At 24.8% G+C, this 17056-nt stretch overlaps 2 protein-coding genes across 5 annotated transcripts in view; one reads left to right on the forward strand and one right to left on the reverse strand.

Moving 5' to 3' along the window:
- The window catches only part of LOC124810491 (putative nuclease HARBI1), a 2213-nt gene extending 650 nt beyond the window's left edge, over positions 1-1563 (forward strand). Inside the window, exons 3-4 of the mRNA XM_065787901.1 lie at positions 43-300; positions 511-1563. Of these exons, the coding sequence (XP_065643973.1) occupies positions 43-300; positions 511-945 (693 nt within the window). The 3' untranslated portion in view covers positions 946-1563. The remainder of the gene's footprint in view (positions 1-42; positions 301-510) is intronic.
- LOC136075281 (uncharacterized) lies at positions 1329-4067 on the reverse strand. Of its 4 annotated transcripts, none has more exons than XM_065787902.1 (7): positions 3738-4065; positions 3424-3606; positions 2968-3132; positions 2503-2751; positions 2103-2180; positions 1572-1873; positions 1329-1490 (listed from the first exon to the last, which is right to left on the reverse strand). In XM_065787902.1, exons 2-7 carry the CDS (start codon positions 3497-3499, stop codon positions 1470-1472), a joined length of 891 nt encoding a protein of 296 aa, XP_065643974.1. In that variant the 5' UTR covers positions 3500-3606; positions 3738-4065; the 3' UTR covers positions 1329-1469. The 4 variants fall into 4 exon arrangements, with proteins under 4 accessions (XP_065643974.1, XP_065643976.1, XP_065643977.1 ...); XM_065787904.1 differs by having other exon boundaries at positions 2103-2144; positions 3738-4064; XM_065787905.1 differs by lacking the exon at positions 3424-3606 and having other exon boundaries at positions 3738-4067.
- Between the last annotated feature and the right edge of the window lie 12989 nt (positions 4068-17056).

Genomic DNA, 17056 nt, shown 5'->3' on the forward strand with positions numbered 1-17056 from the left:
CTAAGTTTAGTAAAGATAAAAATTGTTATCCTATAAGATTAGATTCGACAAGAGATCATAAAGTGGCCCAATGATTGCTCCACTCTTCCACAGAAGTTCATGGAAATCGGAGGTTTTCCGTGCGTATGTGGTGTCCTGGATGGATCTCATATACTCCTTTCTAACCCTCCTCAAGCAGATGAAGATTCTCTAATCAATCGCCATCATGTCCATAGCATAAATGCAATGGCAGTATGTGGACCCGACACATCCATATTTTATGCATCGACCAACAGTCCAGGAAGGTGGCATGATGCACATGTAAGTCTGTCACTAAGTTATATTTTACAACTGTTAGTGCACTAATGCCGGCTATTCAACTAGTACGTGACACTCTTCGGAATGTTCATATTTGAACATACTATTTGAACTATTATGATTGCTAATTTTAATGTAGCTTAGACTAACTAATATAATGTATTATAATGTAACTTACAGTAAATTTAAATATTGTGACTTTACTGCTATTAGGTTCTAAGAAATTGCAACCTATGGAACAAGTTTGAAATTGGAGAGCTTCCATTTAATGGAGCTGTAATTTTGGCTGACTCTGCGTACCCATGTCGAGAATGGTTAATTCCACCTTTTCCCGGTGATCCAGACGGAGCTCAAAAACGTTTCAACATAGCACAGAGAAAAACTAGAAACATAATTGAGCGATGTTTTGGAATTGTCAAAAACAGGTTTTATGCTTTGAAAACTGGAATTCGTTTGCATAAGGTCGAAGATGCCTCTAAGCTTATCATGTGTGGATTTGTTATCCATAACTTGTGTATTCGACATGGAGACAACGGTAATGACTTTGAAGAACGCGAAGAAGAACAAGCTGATGAAAATCTAGCTCAAGAAAATCAGAATGATAGAGCTTTGAATAGACGATTACAGCTACTTAACTACTTTACTTAAAAATATTGTTTAAAAATTCATAAACAATTTGTTCTAGAGCATAGGATCTATCAAAATTGTTTAGACATGGATCATAGATTTGTGTCTAAATTAGTTGAATTAAAATTGGAAAAAAATTTACTTAATGATTTTTTAACAAATGCAAGAAATTTTTATAAAAAATTAGACCATAAAAATATATGTTTATATTTGTTTTTAAGTATGTATATTTTGTTTTTTTATAGAGCACGCTTAAAAAATAATAGGAGATTTGTTAACTTTATAGTTGTAATGCTTGTATCTATTTCACATCGCAACAGCATTGGTCTTAATGTTTGTGTGAAGTTTTACAGAATTTATTACTGTAAGGCAATGGTGATAAAAAAATGAAATAACAATAACAATTTCAGATTGGAGTTATTTTTTTATTGTTACTAAAAAAATGTAATTGGTCATGGTTATACAAGACGAATGTTTAAATATAGTATATATTTTTATACAATAATTTTCAAAATTTAACATAAAATTATGATGTAGCTTTTCTCTTAATGCAAGAGAATTTCCTCCTAAAACAAAAAAAAATTTTTAATGATAAAGTTATACTAAATATTACTACAAATTAATTTAAAAAATAAAAAATAAAATACCGTGTCTGTATTTACAAAATGTTGCTGGTTTGAAGGTTGCATTTTCTCATGCATTAGCTTTGTTGCTGTTGTGTAATATATTGTTAAAGCCTTTTCTTTTCGAATTTGCTGTTGCCTGAGGGCAACGCCCAATTTCAAAAGTTTAACTCTTAACTCTTGTTCTTTTTCTAATCTTTCTTTTTCTAACCCTAAAACACTTACTTTCAATTTTTTAAAACTTCCATCTACCAAGAGACTTTCTCTAGCTTGTTTTCTTTTTAAATTTTTTAATGCCCCCATTGATGGTTTATTTTGAATTGAATCTAAAATTTAATTCTAGGTGTCAAAACAAGATCAGTTAACTAAAATAATAAGAAAGGTGGTTTAGATTCCTTTAAAAATAAGAAGTTTTTGATGGTTTTGGAAATACTAGTTTTAAAAAATTAAGCACAAATTGATGTTGTCTGTTATATAATTATAAGTCTAAAACCTACAATTAACTAAATTAAACAACTGAGATTTAAAAAAAAAACAATTTATAAATTGCATTACCTAGAAGTATCTGACGACTATCACCAACAAGAGTGGTATTGTCTAAATTAGGGGAGAACATACAATCAATTCTTGCATCTAATATAAACAATTAATTTGTATAGAATTTATATAAGAATAAAATAGAACTCTATAAACTATACAATATATGTATATATATATCTATATATATATGCATATATATATCTATATATATATGTATATATATATATATATCTATATCTATCTATCTATCTATCTATCTATCTATCTATCTATCTATCTATATATATATATATATATATATATATATATATATATATATATATATATATATATATATATATATATATATATATATATATATATAATATATATATCTTATAATACAACTAGTCTTAACCAATAAAGAAAAATATACCAGACATAGATGAAATAAAAGAAGCTGTATCAGAAGATTGTTTCAAAGTAAAGTTTACTTCTTTACTTGATGAAGAAAGGGTGGCAGTGGGAGTAGAAAGTTGGTTGGGAGTGGATGACAATGCATCATCTGTCATACAAAAAGAGATATTAAAATCAGGAACATTGATTCCAGATACATTTATTGACTTCCTGTCAAGAATGTCTAAGACAACATTATCTAATTCTGTTAGTTGTCTCCCTGCAGCACCTTTAAAAAATGTATATATATATTTGTATATATTATATATATACAAAAATATTTAATTATATATGTGTGTGTATACACACACACACACCACACACACCACACACACCACACACACCACACACACCACACACACCACACACACCACACACACCACACACACCACACACACACACACACACACACACATATAAATATATATATATAACAAAACTATACCTGTTTTTAGACTTTTAGCAAATTTTTGCATTGTAGCTCTTCGCAAATAATCCCACTCTCTATTACGCAGCTGGTTGATATCTTCAATTTTTGCCCCTAAACTATTTAAATGTGACATTATGTCTTCCCAAATTCTATTTCTATGCCTCATAGTAATAGATGGACCTAAAAGTAGAGTAAATAAATAATCAATATATAGTATAATATAGTTTTATATAGTAAAATACTAAATATTCTATAATAATATATTATTTTATAATTAGAATCATACCTAAAAAAGCTTACCTATATTATATATATATATATTATATATATATATATATATATATATATATATATATATATATATATATATATATATGTATATATATATATATATATAATATATATATATATAATATAATATAATGTAATTATACATATTTTTATTTAAATAGTTTGCTAATTAAAACATACTAAGCTTCCCAAGAAGAACCTCTTTGTTTTCTCTGATCTTTATTGCTAGTAACATTTTAAGTTCTTTAGACAGCATTTTATTTTGTTGTGTATTTGTGTATTATATGGCATAATTGTCGACTATATATACTTTTCTTTAGTCAAACATGAAAAATTTGTTTAACCAAAATTACTATCAAAAACCTAACAAGGAAAACCAACAAGGAACTGAATAATCGATTAAATGCAGATTTTAAGTAATTAGTTTAATTACTTAAATTAAATTAGTTTAATTAAATTAAATTAGTTTAATTAAATTAAATTAGTTTAATTACCAAAATCCTTTTCAGTTTTATCTGTAAAATATCTACATAAAAACACAAACAGAGAATGTTCAATGATTTTGAAGTGCTAACGTTGTTCCAAGAATGGCCGCTAAAAATCACGAAGAAAATATCTAAAATAGAGATAAAAAATCTATCTGAAATTTTTTTTCGAAAAAACGCATTTTTTATCTGAAAAAGGGATTCCCTTGTTCGTTTATAGCATTGGATTTAATAGCGAAGTTTTTATCTCAAAAACGGTATTTTTTGAATGTTTATAGCAATGGACTTTTTTTTTCTTCGCTTTTTACGGTAAAAACTTCGTGTTTTACGGAAAAAACTTCGTTTTTTATGTTTATAGCATTGGCCCCTGATTGACAGTATTGAATTGTTTTTAAGCCTGTTGGGGCCATAACTTCTTGAAATGCAGTAGGGTTGTCTGACTTTATCCAAGTTTCAGTGAGTATAAAAATATCTAGACAATGATTATTTACTATATCATGAATGATAGCAGATTTTTTTATAGCAGATTGAACATTCTGTAAACTCAAGTTTAATGTAGAGGATCTATTAATTTTTATATGTAAATTATGCTGATTTGATTTCAATCCATTTGAGTTCACCTGATTGTATGCCCCAATAATATTTTTTTCCATTGTTCCCTCAACTTCATGAGCAAGTGCTGCGTTTCAAGTATTTTTAACTTTTCTGAGTTCACTATCGAACAATCTCTCGTTTGCAGTTTTGTCTTTGTTAATAATATAATTTTGAAGTTGATATTATCATTTACCTTTTTGGAATTTTTAATGAAAAACTTTTGAGTTTCCTTGCTTTCCAATTCAACAAAGATGAGGTCAGGTGGTCCTTCTGGTCTTTTGGTATTTTTAGTTAGTCGAATTAATATTTTTGTATTTGCTTTTAGTAATGTTTCAATGTTTTTTTTTTATTTTCTTCATTAATTTGTGTGTCTAAAGTAGTACGATCAGCTACCCCACTTATAATGATGTTGTTTTCAATTCTTTTTTTATTATTAAACTCGTTTGTAGTTTTTGCCATCATTACCACTTCAGATACTTTTGGTTTTGATTGATTTTACTGAATTGATGTTGCTTGTGCATATGTGAATATTGTTTTTTTTTTTGATGTTGCTATTAAGACATTTATCTTTTCATCTTCAAGAATTTAAGTCGTTTTAAAAGGTCAGAAGCAATATATGATATTTTGGCACACCATTTATGCATATTTTTAGTAACTTCAGCAGATGCACTAGGAATTATTGGCCAATTTCGCTCTTCTAAGCATTTATAGTCGAACTCCATGCTTTTTTATATATATATTTTTTATAAATATATGAGAGGGCTACCACGCTGAATAACAGTGGATTACCTCCTTAGTATATATATTAACCTTATTACACATTACCTTATTATACCTTATTACAACTTATTACTAAAAAGTTCCAGTATGTATACATATATATATATACATATATACATACATATATACATATATATATACATATATATATATATATATATATATATATATATATATATATATATATATATATATATATATATATATATATATATATATATATATATATATATATATATATATATATATATATATATATATATATATATATATATATATATATGGGAGATATATGAATAACATCATATCTCCCAGACAGCAAGCTTACATTAGCCTTACGTAAGTTTTAACATTGGCAAATTTATTCCGTTGGGCCAACATGTTTGTTTTCAGCGTATAATTTCAATTCTGCAAATAATTGTAAATATTGTAATATATGTTAGGCCAATATTTGGCCGATGTAGTATCAGCCTCATATATTGCTATAAAAACCTGTTCTTACACTAATGTCATAGCCAATATTCGGCCATGGTAGTTGCGGATCATATTTTCAGTATATTTTCTGACATGATGCAAAACAATTTTAAAATAGGGTGTGTTTTCACAGAAATAAAAAAGAATGTTTTGATATTAACTTTCAACTTTTTAAAATTGTAAAAATAAGAAAAATAACCTATATTTATTAATTTTCCCAGAATCTTAAAAGGTTGCTCATAAGAAATAAACTTCAAGAGGTTCTCGTGACATGTCTTATTATTCTAAATAATGAAATATCAATTAACATTTAAATAATGTGCTTATAACATTTTACTACAATCTAATTTATCAATGTAATAATAAAGGCAATAATCAATTAATTCTAGTGTAAGATCTTAAACCTTTTTTTTTTTTATACTTTTTGCTGTATTCATATTTCTGATGTTTTATTTATTTAATATTCTTTAATAAATAAATCAAACATTTGAAATATTATACAGTAGTATGTATTGAAAAAAAAAATTTTTCTTAAATTATTCATAACAGTTCAGATTATATAGATATTATAAAAAACATTATTAAAGGTATTAACAATATATCACTTGTGTCATTAGATATAAGTTTTTATATAAGACCACATTAATATTGTAGTTGCAGAAGCTGATGTTTTACATTTAAATAAAGTTTCTTTCATTTGATTTTTTATTGTGTTTAATTATGAAACCCCATCAACTAACATATAAAAACACTGTACAAAAAGTGATGTTACTAGAACCTTTACTCTACTTATGTTGAGCTTCATAATATTGCCAGACTTTTTATTATAAGAACAATGAATAGTCTATAACAATTGATTGAATTATGAGATTTAATCAAAAAATAATCATTAAGAACAATTAAAATCAAAAAACCCAATTTAAATCATGATTTAAATCATTCAAATCATGATTTCAATCATTATAATCATGGTTTAAATCATTTAAATTATGATTTAAATCATTTCCATCACAATTTAAATCATTTAAATCATGGTTTAAATCTTTTAAATCATGGTTTAAATCATTTAAATCATGGTTTAAATCATTTAAATCATGATTTAAATCATTTAAATCATGACATAAATCATTTAAATCATGACATAAATCATTAAAATCATGGTTTAAATCATTAAAATCATGATTTAAATCATTTTAATCATAATTTAAATCATTTCATTCATGGTTTCAAACAATAAAATTATGATTTAAATCATTTAAATCATGATTTAAATCATTTAAATCATGATTTTATTCATTCAAATTATGACTTAGGTCATTTAAATCATGATTTTAATCATTCAAATCATGATTTCAATCATTATAATCATGGTTTAAATCATTTAAATCATGATTTAAATTATTTCCATCACAATTTTAATCATTTAAATCATGGTTTAAATCATTTAAATCATGATTTAAAGCCTTTAAATCATGATTTAAATCATTTAAATCATGACATAAATCATTTAAATCATGACATAAATCATATAAATCATGGTTTAAATCATTAAAATCGTGATTTAAATCATTTTAATCATAATTTAAATCATTTCAATCATGATTCCAAACAATAAAATTATGATTTAAATCATTTAAATCATGATTTAAATCATTTAAATCATGATTTAAAACATTTAAATCATGATTTAAATCATTTAAATCATGATTTAAATCATTTAAATCAAGATTTAAATCATTTAAATCAAGATTTAAATCATTTAAATCATGATTTAAATCATTTAAATCATGTCTTAAATCATTAAAATCATGATTTAAATCATTAAAATCATGATTTAAATCATTTAAATCATGATTTAAATCATTTAAATCATGATTTTAATCACTTAAATCATGATTTTAATCATTTAAATCATGATTTTAATCATTTAAATCATGATTTAAATCATTTAAATCATGATTTAAATCATTTAAATCATGATTTAAATCATTTAAATCATGATTTAAATCATTTAACTCATGATTTAAATCATTTAAATCATAAAATAAATCATTTAAATCATAAAATAAATCATTTCCATTACAATTAAAATCATTTAAATCATGGTTTAAATCACTTAAATCATGATTTAAATCACTTAAATCATGATTTAAAACATTAAAATCATGATTTTACACATTAAAATCATGATTTAAATCATTTAAATCATGACTTTAATCATTCAAATTATGATTTAAGGCTTTTAAATCATGATTTTAATCATTCAAAGCATAATTTTAATCATTCAAATTGTGATTTAAATTATTCAAATCGTGATTTAAATCATTTAAATTGAGATTTAAATCATTCAAATCGTGATTTAAATCATTCAAATCGCGATTTAAATCATTCAAATCGTGATTTAAATCATTCAAATCATGATTTAAATCATTCAAATCGTAATTTAAATCATTTAAATCATGAATTAAATCATTCAAATCATGATTTAAATCATTTAAATCATGATTTAACTCATTCAAATCATGATTTAAATGAGCACAGGTTTTTAAGATTTAAGAAGAACAGGTTTTTAAAATTTAATACTTTTTGGCCACTTTGGGCCATTTCTGACCTCTTCATTATATATTTTTGGCTAACACATATCTCAAAATATCTCGCAACCCTATACATTACTCTAAAGAATAAAACATTATTTTACAAGATAAATTCTCTAAGAGTACACTAAGGTATATTCAATAGAGAAAATAAAATCTTTTATTTTATTTTTTAAAGAAAGATAAATTAGAGGTAAGTTAGATTTAGGGAAAACAATTTTGTTCCAGAGAAACAGCAGCTTAAGTGACGCAACTTTTTTTTAGTTAAGCGTAGTCCCACATTTTTCCAAGCAACATTATAATAAGAAATACAGCTGGAAAAAAAATAGAAAATAAACTTTCATTGGAGCTCTAGTATTTAAAATTTGTTAGAGATATACTTTAAATGGATTGAATGTGGAACTTCCTTAACAAATTTTCTTTTAGAACTATTTCTCAAAAAATAACGGAAGATTTTAACTAATTTTTTATTGAATAAAAACTTAGACATGTGGAATATAATTAGCTTTATTAGGTTTGTGGAACAGAATGAATTTAGCTTTATTGACATTCAGTGAATGACGTTTGCATATAAACCATTTTTACTTTAGATAATTCTCATTAAAGAATTAAATTTTTTTTTTACATTTTTGTTTGATTAAAGCAGATTAGAATCTTCAGGAAACACTATAAGATACAATACTTTGCATGCTAAAAATAAAGTATTAACATACATTAAAAATAATCTCCCTTGCACAGTGGGCCAGTGACTGGAATGGTTTCAAACCTTTATAAAGACATTATAAAATAATTTAAAACTGTTTATATAAACTTAAAGTTTTAATGAATATACTAATGCTGTGGTTTATGTAGACGCGAATATAAATTAGAAAAAAAAATTATAAAGAGAAAAACGTTGTTTAAAAAATCGATGGAAATAAATAAAATTTACATAACTATTGCGCTTTTTAAAATATTATATTATAACTCTGTATATTGTCTAGATTTTAAAAATTATTAGACTAAAATTGATAAGTAATTAACACATTAATTTTGCTTTTAATTGACAATATACTTTTTCTATTGCTACATCTTGCTTTTATACTCAGATATTTTAAAGCTTATATATGTTTTCGTTAATAATTTTATTGGCTGCCACTAAGCGTCACTTAGGATTTCTTTTATGTTTGAACTCTTTTACCTTACAAATCTGCAAATGCGCTCAAAAATTCATATATATATATATATATATATATATATATATATATATATATATATATATATATATATATATATATATATATATATATATTATATATATATATATATATATATATATATATATATATATATATATTTATATATATATATATATATATTCTAACTTAAATTTTATTTTAATTGATTTGGCAAACCAAATGGATTTAATAATCTATTTTGGTTGCTTTAACTATTGCTACTCATTTTAGATGTTGAAATGCTGTTTTTATTAAGGCTTCAAGAGTGTCACAAAAAGCAAAACTCTTTATTTGACTCAACAGTCTTTCGTTTATTTATTTTGATTATGGTTAGAGATGGATTCAAAGTAAACTAACGGTGCAAAGTTTATTAGAAAGAATTTGGCAAACAGCTTGGCTTGAAAACGATTTTAATACCACATTAATGAAGGATAGTAAAAATAAACAATTCGGCAGACCTACATTATCATTTCAAGAATTATCATTTAAACAAAGAAAAGAAAATTTTCAATTTTGTCAGCTTCAAATTCTTGTGAGTTATTGTTTGCTAAGCTTATACTACTTGTATCATACATTTTCAAAGATTTTTGGTGATTGTAAATGCATGGGAACAATATAACCATACAAACTTTAAAAATTCTGAAGACACTAGAAAAATCTGCTAATTAGAATAATTAGTTATTTAAGGCAGAATATAATTTTTTTCTACAGGAAAACAAGTTTATCTAGCAACGTGCAATAGCACGTGTAATAACACTAGTTAATCATACTAAACTTAAACAAGTCTTGCTTTTCACGACGGAGGATGTGATAATATGCTAAATAGTGTACATAGCACAAATAAAACATATGCAACTAATAAAACTTAGGTGATGCTAAGCAAAATTAGGTATCCATAGCAACAAAATAAATAATATATTCACTTTTTTAAAAAGCGCGACCTCATATTGGTATTTATGTAAAATTTGGTAAACTTAGCACTCGTTAAAATATCTGCAAATACCAAAACTAGATTTTTGTTATCCGAAATTTAGTATCCATAACAACGAATTAAAAAAATAAAACCTTCATAAGAAGCGCAAACATCTTATTATTACTTATCCTAATTATAGTCAATATAGCCCTAATATTAAGTTAGTTATGAATTTTGTCCAGTAAAAGTGAAATCTGGCCCACTGTGCTGGGATGGGTCCTTTGAAAATCCCGTAATTTCTAAGATTTTTTTCGGTTTTATTAGTTTCGTTGGTTTTTAATAAGAATTTCAAATTTATTAGTGCAAAATGCTTTGGGCAAATCAGTAAAAACTGTATTGTAATTTTTATTAAAAGCATTAAGGGGCATTTTTAAAAGGAACGTAACACTTACTTAAAGAAGGCTCTTTTCAATCTATAGTCAGTTTTTTAAAGTAGTTTAGCCGGCTAGTCGGCATCTGACACATTTTAGTCGGCAAATTTTCAGTTTTAAGAACCTTTTTTTAAAAAAAATTAGTTGTCAGTTTAAAAGATTTTCCCTCTCCCCCTTCTGTTAATCCTATAGTCGCCTCTAATAGCATCTGATAAATGGTTTACATGCTCAGTTACCACTTGATCAGTAGAACGGCTTTTTTTTTTAACCCAAATTGTTTATTGTGCAGAGTATTGTTTAATATTAAATAACTATAAAGTTCGATGTCTCTAGATAAAAAATTTTTAGAAAAGAAATAATGTGGGCCATCTAAAACTTGGTTACTGGGTTTATTATGACTAAATATAAAAGAACTATTCAATCCTAATATTAATACTACAGAAACGTTTAATGTTTAACGTCATTTTATTAGTTATGCTTTGAAAGAACGCGTTCTTAAAATGCACGCAATCATAGGAGAAAGACCTCTTAAGAAATTTAAATATTAGTTTAGATGTATTACATAAAGAATCATACTATAATAAATAATCATCGTTAAGATCATATTATAATTGAAGTAAGTATATAAAATAGTTGTATATACATTTTTGTTAGATAAAGTAGAAAGGATTTAAGTTTATATTAGATGAAGTAACAAAGATTTTAAGTAGAAAGGATTTTAAATTTTTTATTCGTTTATATTTTGTTTGTTTTAGTTTTTCTTACAGCAATTTTCTTTTTATTATTTTATTTTTTAAAAGGAAAAAGGGGTATGGATGTTATTTAAAGTTATACTAATCCTATTTCCTTAAAATGTTTATTAATACTTTGAAATTTCTGTAATGCAATAAACTATTTTTGTTCTTTTTTAGAAAATTTAGAAAAATTAAATTAAAATTTATGCTAACACTGACATGGAATGTCACATGTTATTGTATGTAAAGGTTAAATTTTGTTATAAGGATTACAGTTCTTATGAAAAAAAAAAGGTAAGGAGTATTGTTTGTAAATAAATATTTTGTTTGCTTTGAACCCTTTTAAATTTTCTCGCGTCCTATACAAAATTTTTGTTTGCACACGTTTATTGTTTGCATTTATGCTTTTTTGGTATGTATGTGTATGTGGTAATAAGTGCTTTAAAGTTGTTTTATCAATGTGTTTTTATAATAATGTAAAGTGTTTTTTATTGTTTGTGTATGTGTTAATATGTGTTATATAATTGTTTTTGAAAATGTGTTTAAATATGTATATAATGTATATATTTAAACACATATATAAATAGGTCCATATTTAAACACATTTATTGTGTTTAAAGTTGTTACATATGTTTATATTATGTTGTTTCAAAGTGCTGTGACGTGGTAAACGTGTAGAGTAAGATTTCTCAACTTTGCTGGCCAAGTGATGTACTTATAACAGAGGGTTACACGATAGTGTTTAGTGTCAAAATATACATAATAATGTATTTTAATAACATTTTGCCTAATGTTGTTACTTATGTTCAGTTATATAGGAATGTTATCTTACTTAAGTTATGTTATATACATATTATATTAACTTATGGTGTGTGCTATTGTTGTGTGTTTTTACTGTGAGGTTTTTTTGTTGTCTTTTGAGTTGATAGACAATTGGCTTATCTTCGTGTTGCTGTCTATTGTTGAAAATGGTAAATAGGTAATTTAATTAAAAATCACTGCTTTTAATCATTCACTAAAAGCTAATACAAACTATTTTGTCATATATACAGCTTGTTTTATCTCAATTTGATTTTTTGTCTTTAGCGCTGTTTACTACATGGTTTTACTATACATATTTTGGAATCATGATGTACCAGCATAAATTATTTTGTAAAAGCTAACATGAAATATTAATATTTTACAACTACTACTCTGGTAAATCACAACAGCTTTTCTCTATAAGTTGCATTGATTTTCATTTTTTGTATGTAATGATTTTCTTATTTATTTTATTATTCATGACATTTTTTATTTTAGAGTTATCAGATCATGTATTAAAGTGGTATAGAAAAACGAAATATTGTAAAGTTTTGTGAATTTTTGAAAAAAACGTTTACTGATAACTTTTTTTGAGGAAATAATTTTTAAGTTTGCAACAAAGGATTTACAATATTTTTTTTAAATTTTTCTTTGTTAGCAGTATGTTTATTATAAGAATTGCATTTTTTAATAATTTTTTGTATTATTATTTGCTAAGCTCAGTTTTTTTCAAACATCTCCTAGCTAAAATATGTATATTTTTAAAGTCAAAAGATTATTGTATAATTTATATTAAATGACAGCCTGTTATATATAACAATTATTTGTGTATCCTATATAGAGTAGAAAATAAATTATATAGGAAAGATCGCAATCTTCAGGATACGTTTAATATTTTTTGTTACTACTTTTAATTAAAAGTTAAGTTTAAATGAATAATATCAGGCTTGAAGCAGATATTAGTTTAGAAAATGGAAATGTTAATAAGCAAGTTGTTTGTGGCACAAATGGAAGAGATGAAATTAATAATGGACAAAATGCTGCTCGCCAAGCAGCAAATAATTCGAACCCAAACGAGGAGAGTTGGTTAGACGAGTTGAAAATATTCTTTGCTGAAATGAAAGAAATAGGTTTACGCGAGATGAAATTAATAATTGACAAAATGCTAGAAATGCTGCTCGGTAAGCAGCAAATAATTCGGACTCAAATGAAGAGAGCTTGGTTAGGCGAGTTTAAAATAATCGTAGCAGAAATAAAAGAAATTAATAATCAACAAAATGCGAGAATTGCTGATAGATACGAAAGGATGCATTGTATAGCAAGAAGTAAAACTATTCCAGATTATAGTTGAATATGCTAATCGTAATTTAATTTTTAATGTAAAGGTAATGAAATAAGTTAAATGTGCTTTTACTTTTTCGTATCACTTAGTTGTTTTGTTACACTAAGTGATGGACAGTTTAGTTTGTGCGCTGTTAGTTTTCTTCTGTTCTGGAATTTTGATATTGGAATTTCCAGACATTTAAAAAAGCATGTTTCTTTTATATCTGTTTTAATACATCTTATTATATCTTTCAAGTAGGTTATATTCTGTTTATAATCATTTTAATCGTTTACCTTTTTTTATATTTTAACATATTTATAACCTTTATTAAATTTGTTTTTAGGACATATTTATTTTTATTTTTTATATCGAATTAATAGAATGTCTCAAATTGTTGAAGATGAAGGTTTGTATTTATTTAGATGTGTATTATGCTACTGATTTGTATCATGTTACGTTGTTAGTTCTTAATATATGTTTATTTTTAGTGGCTAAACTACTAAGAAATAAGTTTTGTTCCATTTTTTATAATTAAATGTTATAAATTGCAATTCGTATCGGTTGGTTGATTTAAATTAACTTTAAAATGAAAAATGATTTGACGAAAATTTTTGTAAATTAATTCACTCCCGAAAGATTTAGCATTTATTTATATATTGAAATAATTAAAGAGGTTTAAGAAAGAATCTGCTTCATTATTTGTTCGCTTTTCTGTTTAGGTGACAACAGTATTATTGGAGAAAGTAAGTTAAAAAACATTTTTACTTTTTAAAAAGGAAAAAAATTACTTTTTAATATATCTGCTTTTTTTGAAGTAGGTTTAAAATTTCAGGTTTGTAAAATCTTATATATTATAATCTTAAACATTTTTAATTACTTCAAAAATATATATGTTAAATTACACCAGGTTGTGGAAAATAGTTATAGTTTAATGATAAGGTTGTAGACTGTTAGAGCAGATTAAATAGATCAAAGATCTATTTAATCTATTTAATAACCTACTACCAAAGTGAAAAGTTACTATCAGTTGTTTGTTTGTTTTTCTGTTTAGTTGACAACGATGAAGAGAGAGTTAGTAAGTTTAAAAGGACTTTTATTTTTTTATAAAGTAACTAAAATACTTTTTAAAATATTGTTGTTGACTTTAAAGTAAGACAGTAGGTTTTTATATTTTTGTACAATCAGCCCAAGAACTTAGGTCCTACTTAAAGTTAAATTGTCAATAACAAAGAAAAGAAATTTAAAATTCTCAGCAAGACAGCTCTTTATTATTTTAAAAAAAGTTAGTTTAATAAAGATTTATTTTCTTTAGTTGATCAAGAGAGAGCTAATAATGGTAATAGTTACATAAGTTAAGTGAATTTATTTTTTAAAAGTTAAGTAGATATTTTAACGTCGTTATAGTTAAATGCTTTTATTGTTTAGACACAGAATTGAAGACTGAAATAAGTCAGTGTTTTTGGTAATAGATATTTATTAATAGGAATTGGTTTATTTGAACTGTAACTGGAATTTTAAAACTTCAAGTACTTAGGCTTTATTTTATTTTATCTTTTAGGAGAATTGGAAAAAAAAACAAAGTCACATTTTAGAAATTGTCCAGGAGAGAGTTAACAGTACAATAATTAGTCTTTATTGGCTTATTCTTGATGATTAAATTTATTTTATTTTTTTCGTGTTTTATTTAATTTGTCTTGAGGCACATGAAATAAAATTTTGACAAAAATAAAAAGTTAAATAAAAAAAGTAAAAAGTCATTTCTGGACTAAAGACGTTTTTCCATTGGACCTTGTGAGGACACCAGACCCTTTATATTGACCAAACTTTGTTTCACATTGTTTTAGGAAAACAGTCTTTTTACCTATGTAGATACTAAAAAAACTAAAAAGGTCTCATACATAACTCATTTTCAAAAAAAATGGAAAACCGACCTTTGTCTTCTGAGGTACTGATATCAAAATTTAATGTTTAATTTAGTTTATAGTTTTGGTTTAGTTTATAGTTAATTTTAGTTTACTTTTTTTAGTTTTAGCTTCAGTTACCTTTTTTTTTTACTTTAGACAACTTCACGGAAGAAATAAGGAAAATAGGGAAAAAAAATTATAATCATATATTTATTTATATGTAAATATTTTTCTGTCACTTATTCTGAGGTAAACTTTTTGTCTTTAGTGTCTCGTAGAAGCATAACTGGTATGGCTGTGTTTTAAATTTTAAATATTTTTTATGGAGAAATATGTGCAATAAGTGAAAGTATTAATTAAAATAAATGTGATATTTTTAAACTGTTTGCATTTTACTCATATTTTTATTAAAATTAAATTTTTCATAAGTTTAACCTTGTTAAATTTACTTTTTATTATTATTATTATTTTTGGCATCCTCTTCATCCTGTGAAAATGGTGAGGTTATGCTTTATATTTTAATTTAAAAAGATTGTAAACATTTTTGATTTTTATTATATCCTTCTATTTGTAATTTTAGAGTCGTTAACATTTGAGCAATATCAAAGATATCGCTCCCAACACCCAGGGCTTTTTTCGGAGAGGTCCTTCAATAAGTGGCGAAGCAATGGTGGTATGGATGAGCCATCCCTAAAATGGAGGGCTCATCTATACCGGGGTGTTGGGAGACACCGAAGAAAAAACAGCCACCAAAAGGTTTTAAATGTCTTCTAACAGTGAAAATATTTATAACTTTTTTGTTACCGCTTTATCTTCAGTGATTTATTTTTTATTTTTCTATTTTTAAATTTTTCAAACTATTTTTTTTAATTTGTAATTTTTTTTTATAATGTATTGTTGTATATTTGTTTTGTTTTTGTTTTTTTTTAATTAAAATTTTATTTGTTTTTCACCAATTAAACTTAAATATAGTTAAATTGATTCATTATCCAATCATCATAGTATGATGCTACATTCTATTGTTAAAAATAATTAATTGGTTGTTTAATTTATTGAAAACACTGCTTTTAAAATTTACTGTAAGCCAAGACTATTTAGCTACATAATTGCAATTTATTCACATCTCTATTTGATTTTTTATCTTTAATGTTATTAGTTTGACTCCTTGAAGCATTTGTTTTTTTACTTTTTAATTAAAATTTTTTAAATTTATGGTAATGTCTTGTGAATTTAACTAAAGTTTACTAAAAGCCAACGTGAAATAACGTCATAAAACAACACCGACATGCTGCATCATGACAGGAGTTTCAGTATGACAACAGGCTACCAAAAAGCAGATAAATTGTTTTCCAGTTTTTTTTTTGTTTGTTTTTTTTCTTTTATGTCTACTTATCAGTTACAATTTTTATTTTAGGCTTGTCTTATGACGCATTAATCCAATACAAAAGATCAAAGTTTACGTGTTTTTTACAATTTACTATACACATGTTTGATTGTAAATTAACTTTATTTTATTTGAAACGTATTTGTAATCAATTGCTTAGTTATTTATAATAAATTTA

This window comes from Hydra vulgaris, chromosome 01 (assembly GCF_038396675.1).
Source record: "Hydra vulgaris chromosome 01, alternate assembly HydraT2T_AEP".
Classification (NCBI taxonomy): domain Eukaryota; kingdom Metazoa; phylum Cnidaria; class Hydrozoa; order Anthoathecata; family Hydridae; genus Hydra; species Hydra vulgaris.

What these genes read in the sequence shown, in the direction of transcription:
- LOC136075281 (XM_065787902.1), bottom strand. Translation starts at nt 3,499, where the DNA reads ATGCTGTCTAAAGAACTTAAAATGTTACTAGCAATAAAGATCAGAGAA. An exon ending in GGTTCTTCTTGGGAAGCTTA is followed by an intron (nt 3,133 to 3,423) that starts GTATGTTTTAAT and finishes CTCTACTTTTAG; the next exon opens with GTCCATCTATTACTATGAGG. An exon ending in TTTTATTTCATCTATGTCTG is followed by an intron (nt 2,181 to 2,502) that starts GTATATTTTTCT and finishes TGTTTATATTAG; the next exon opens with ATGCAAGAATTGATTGTATG.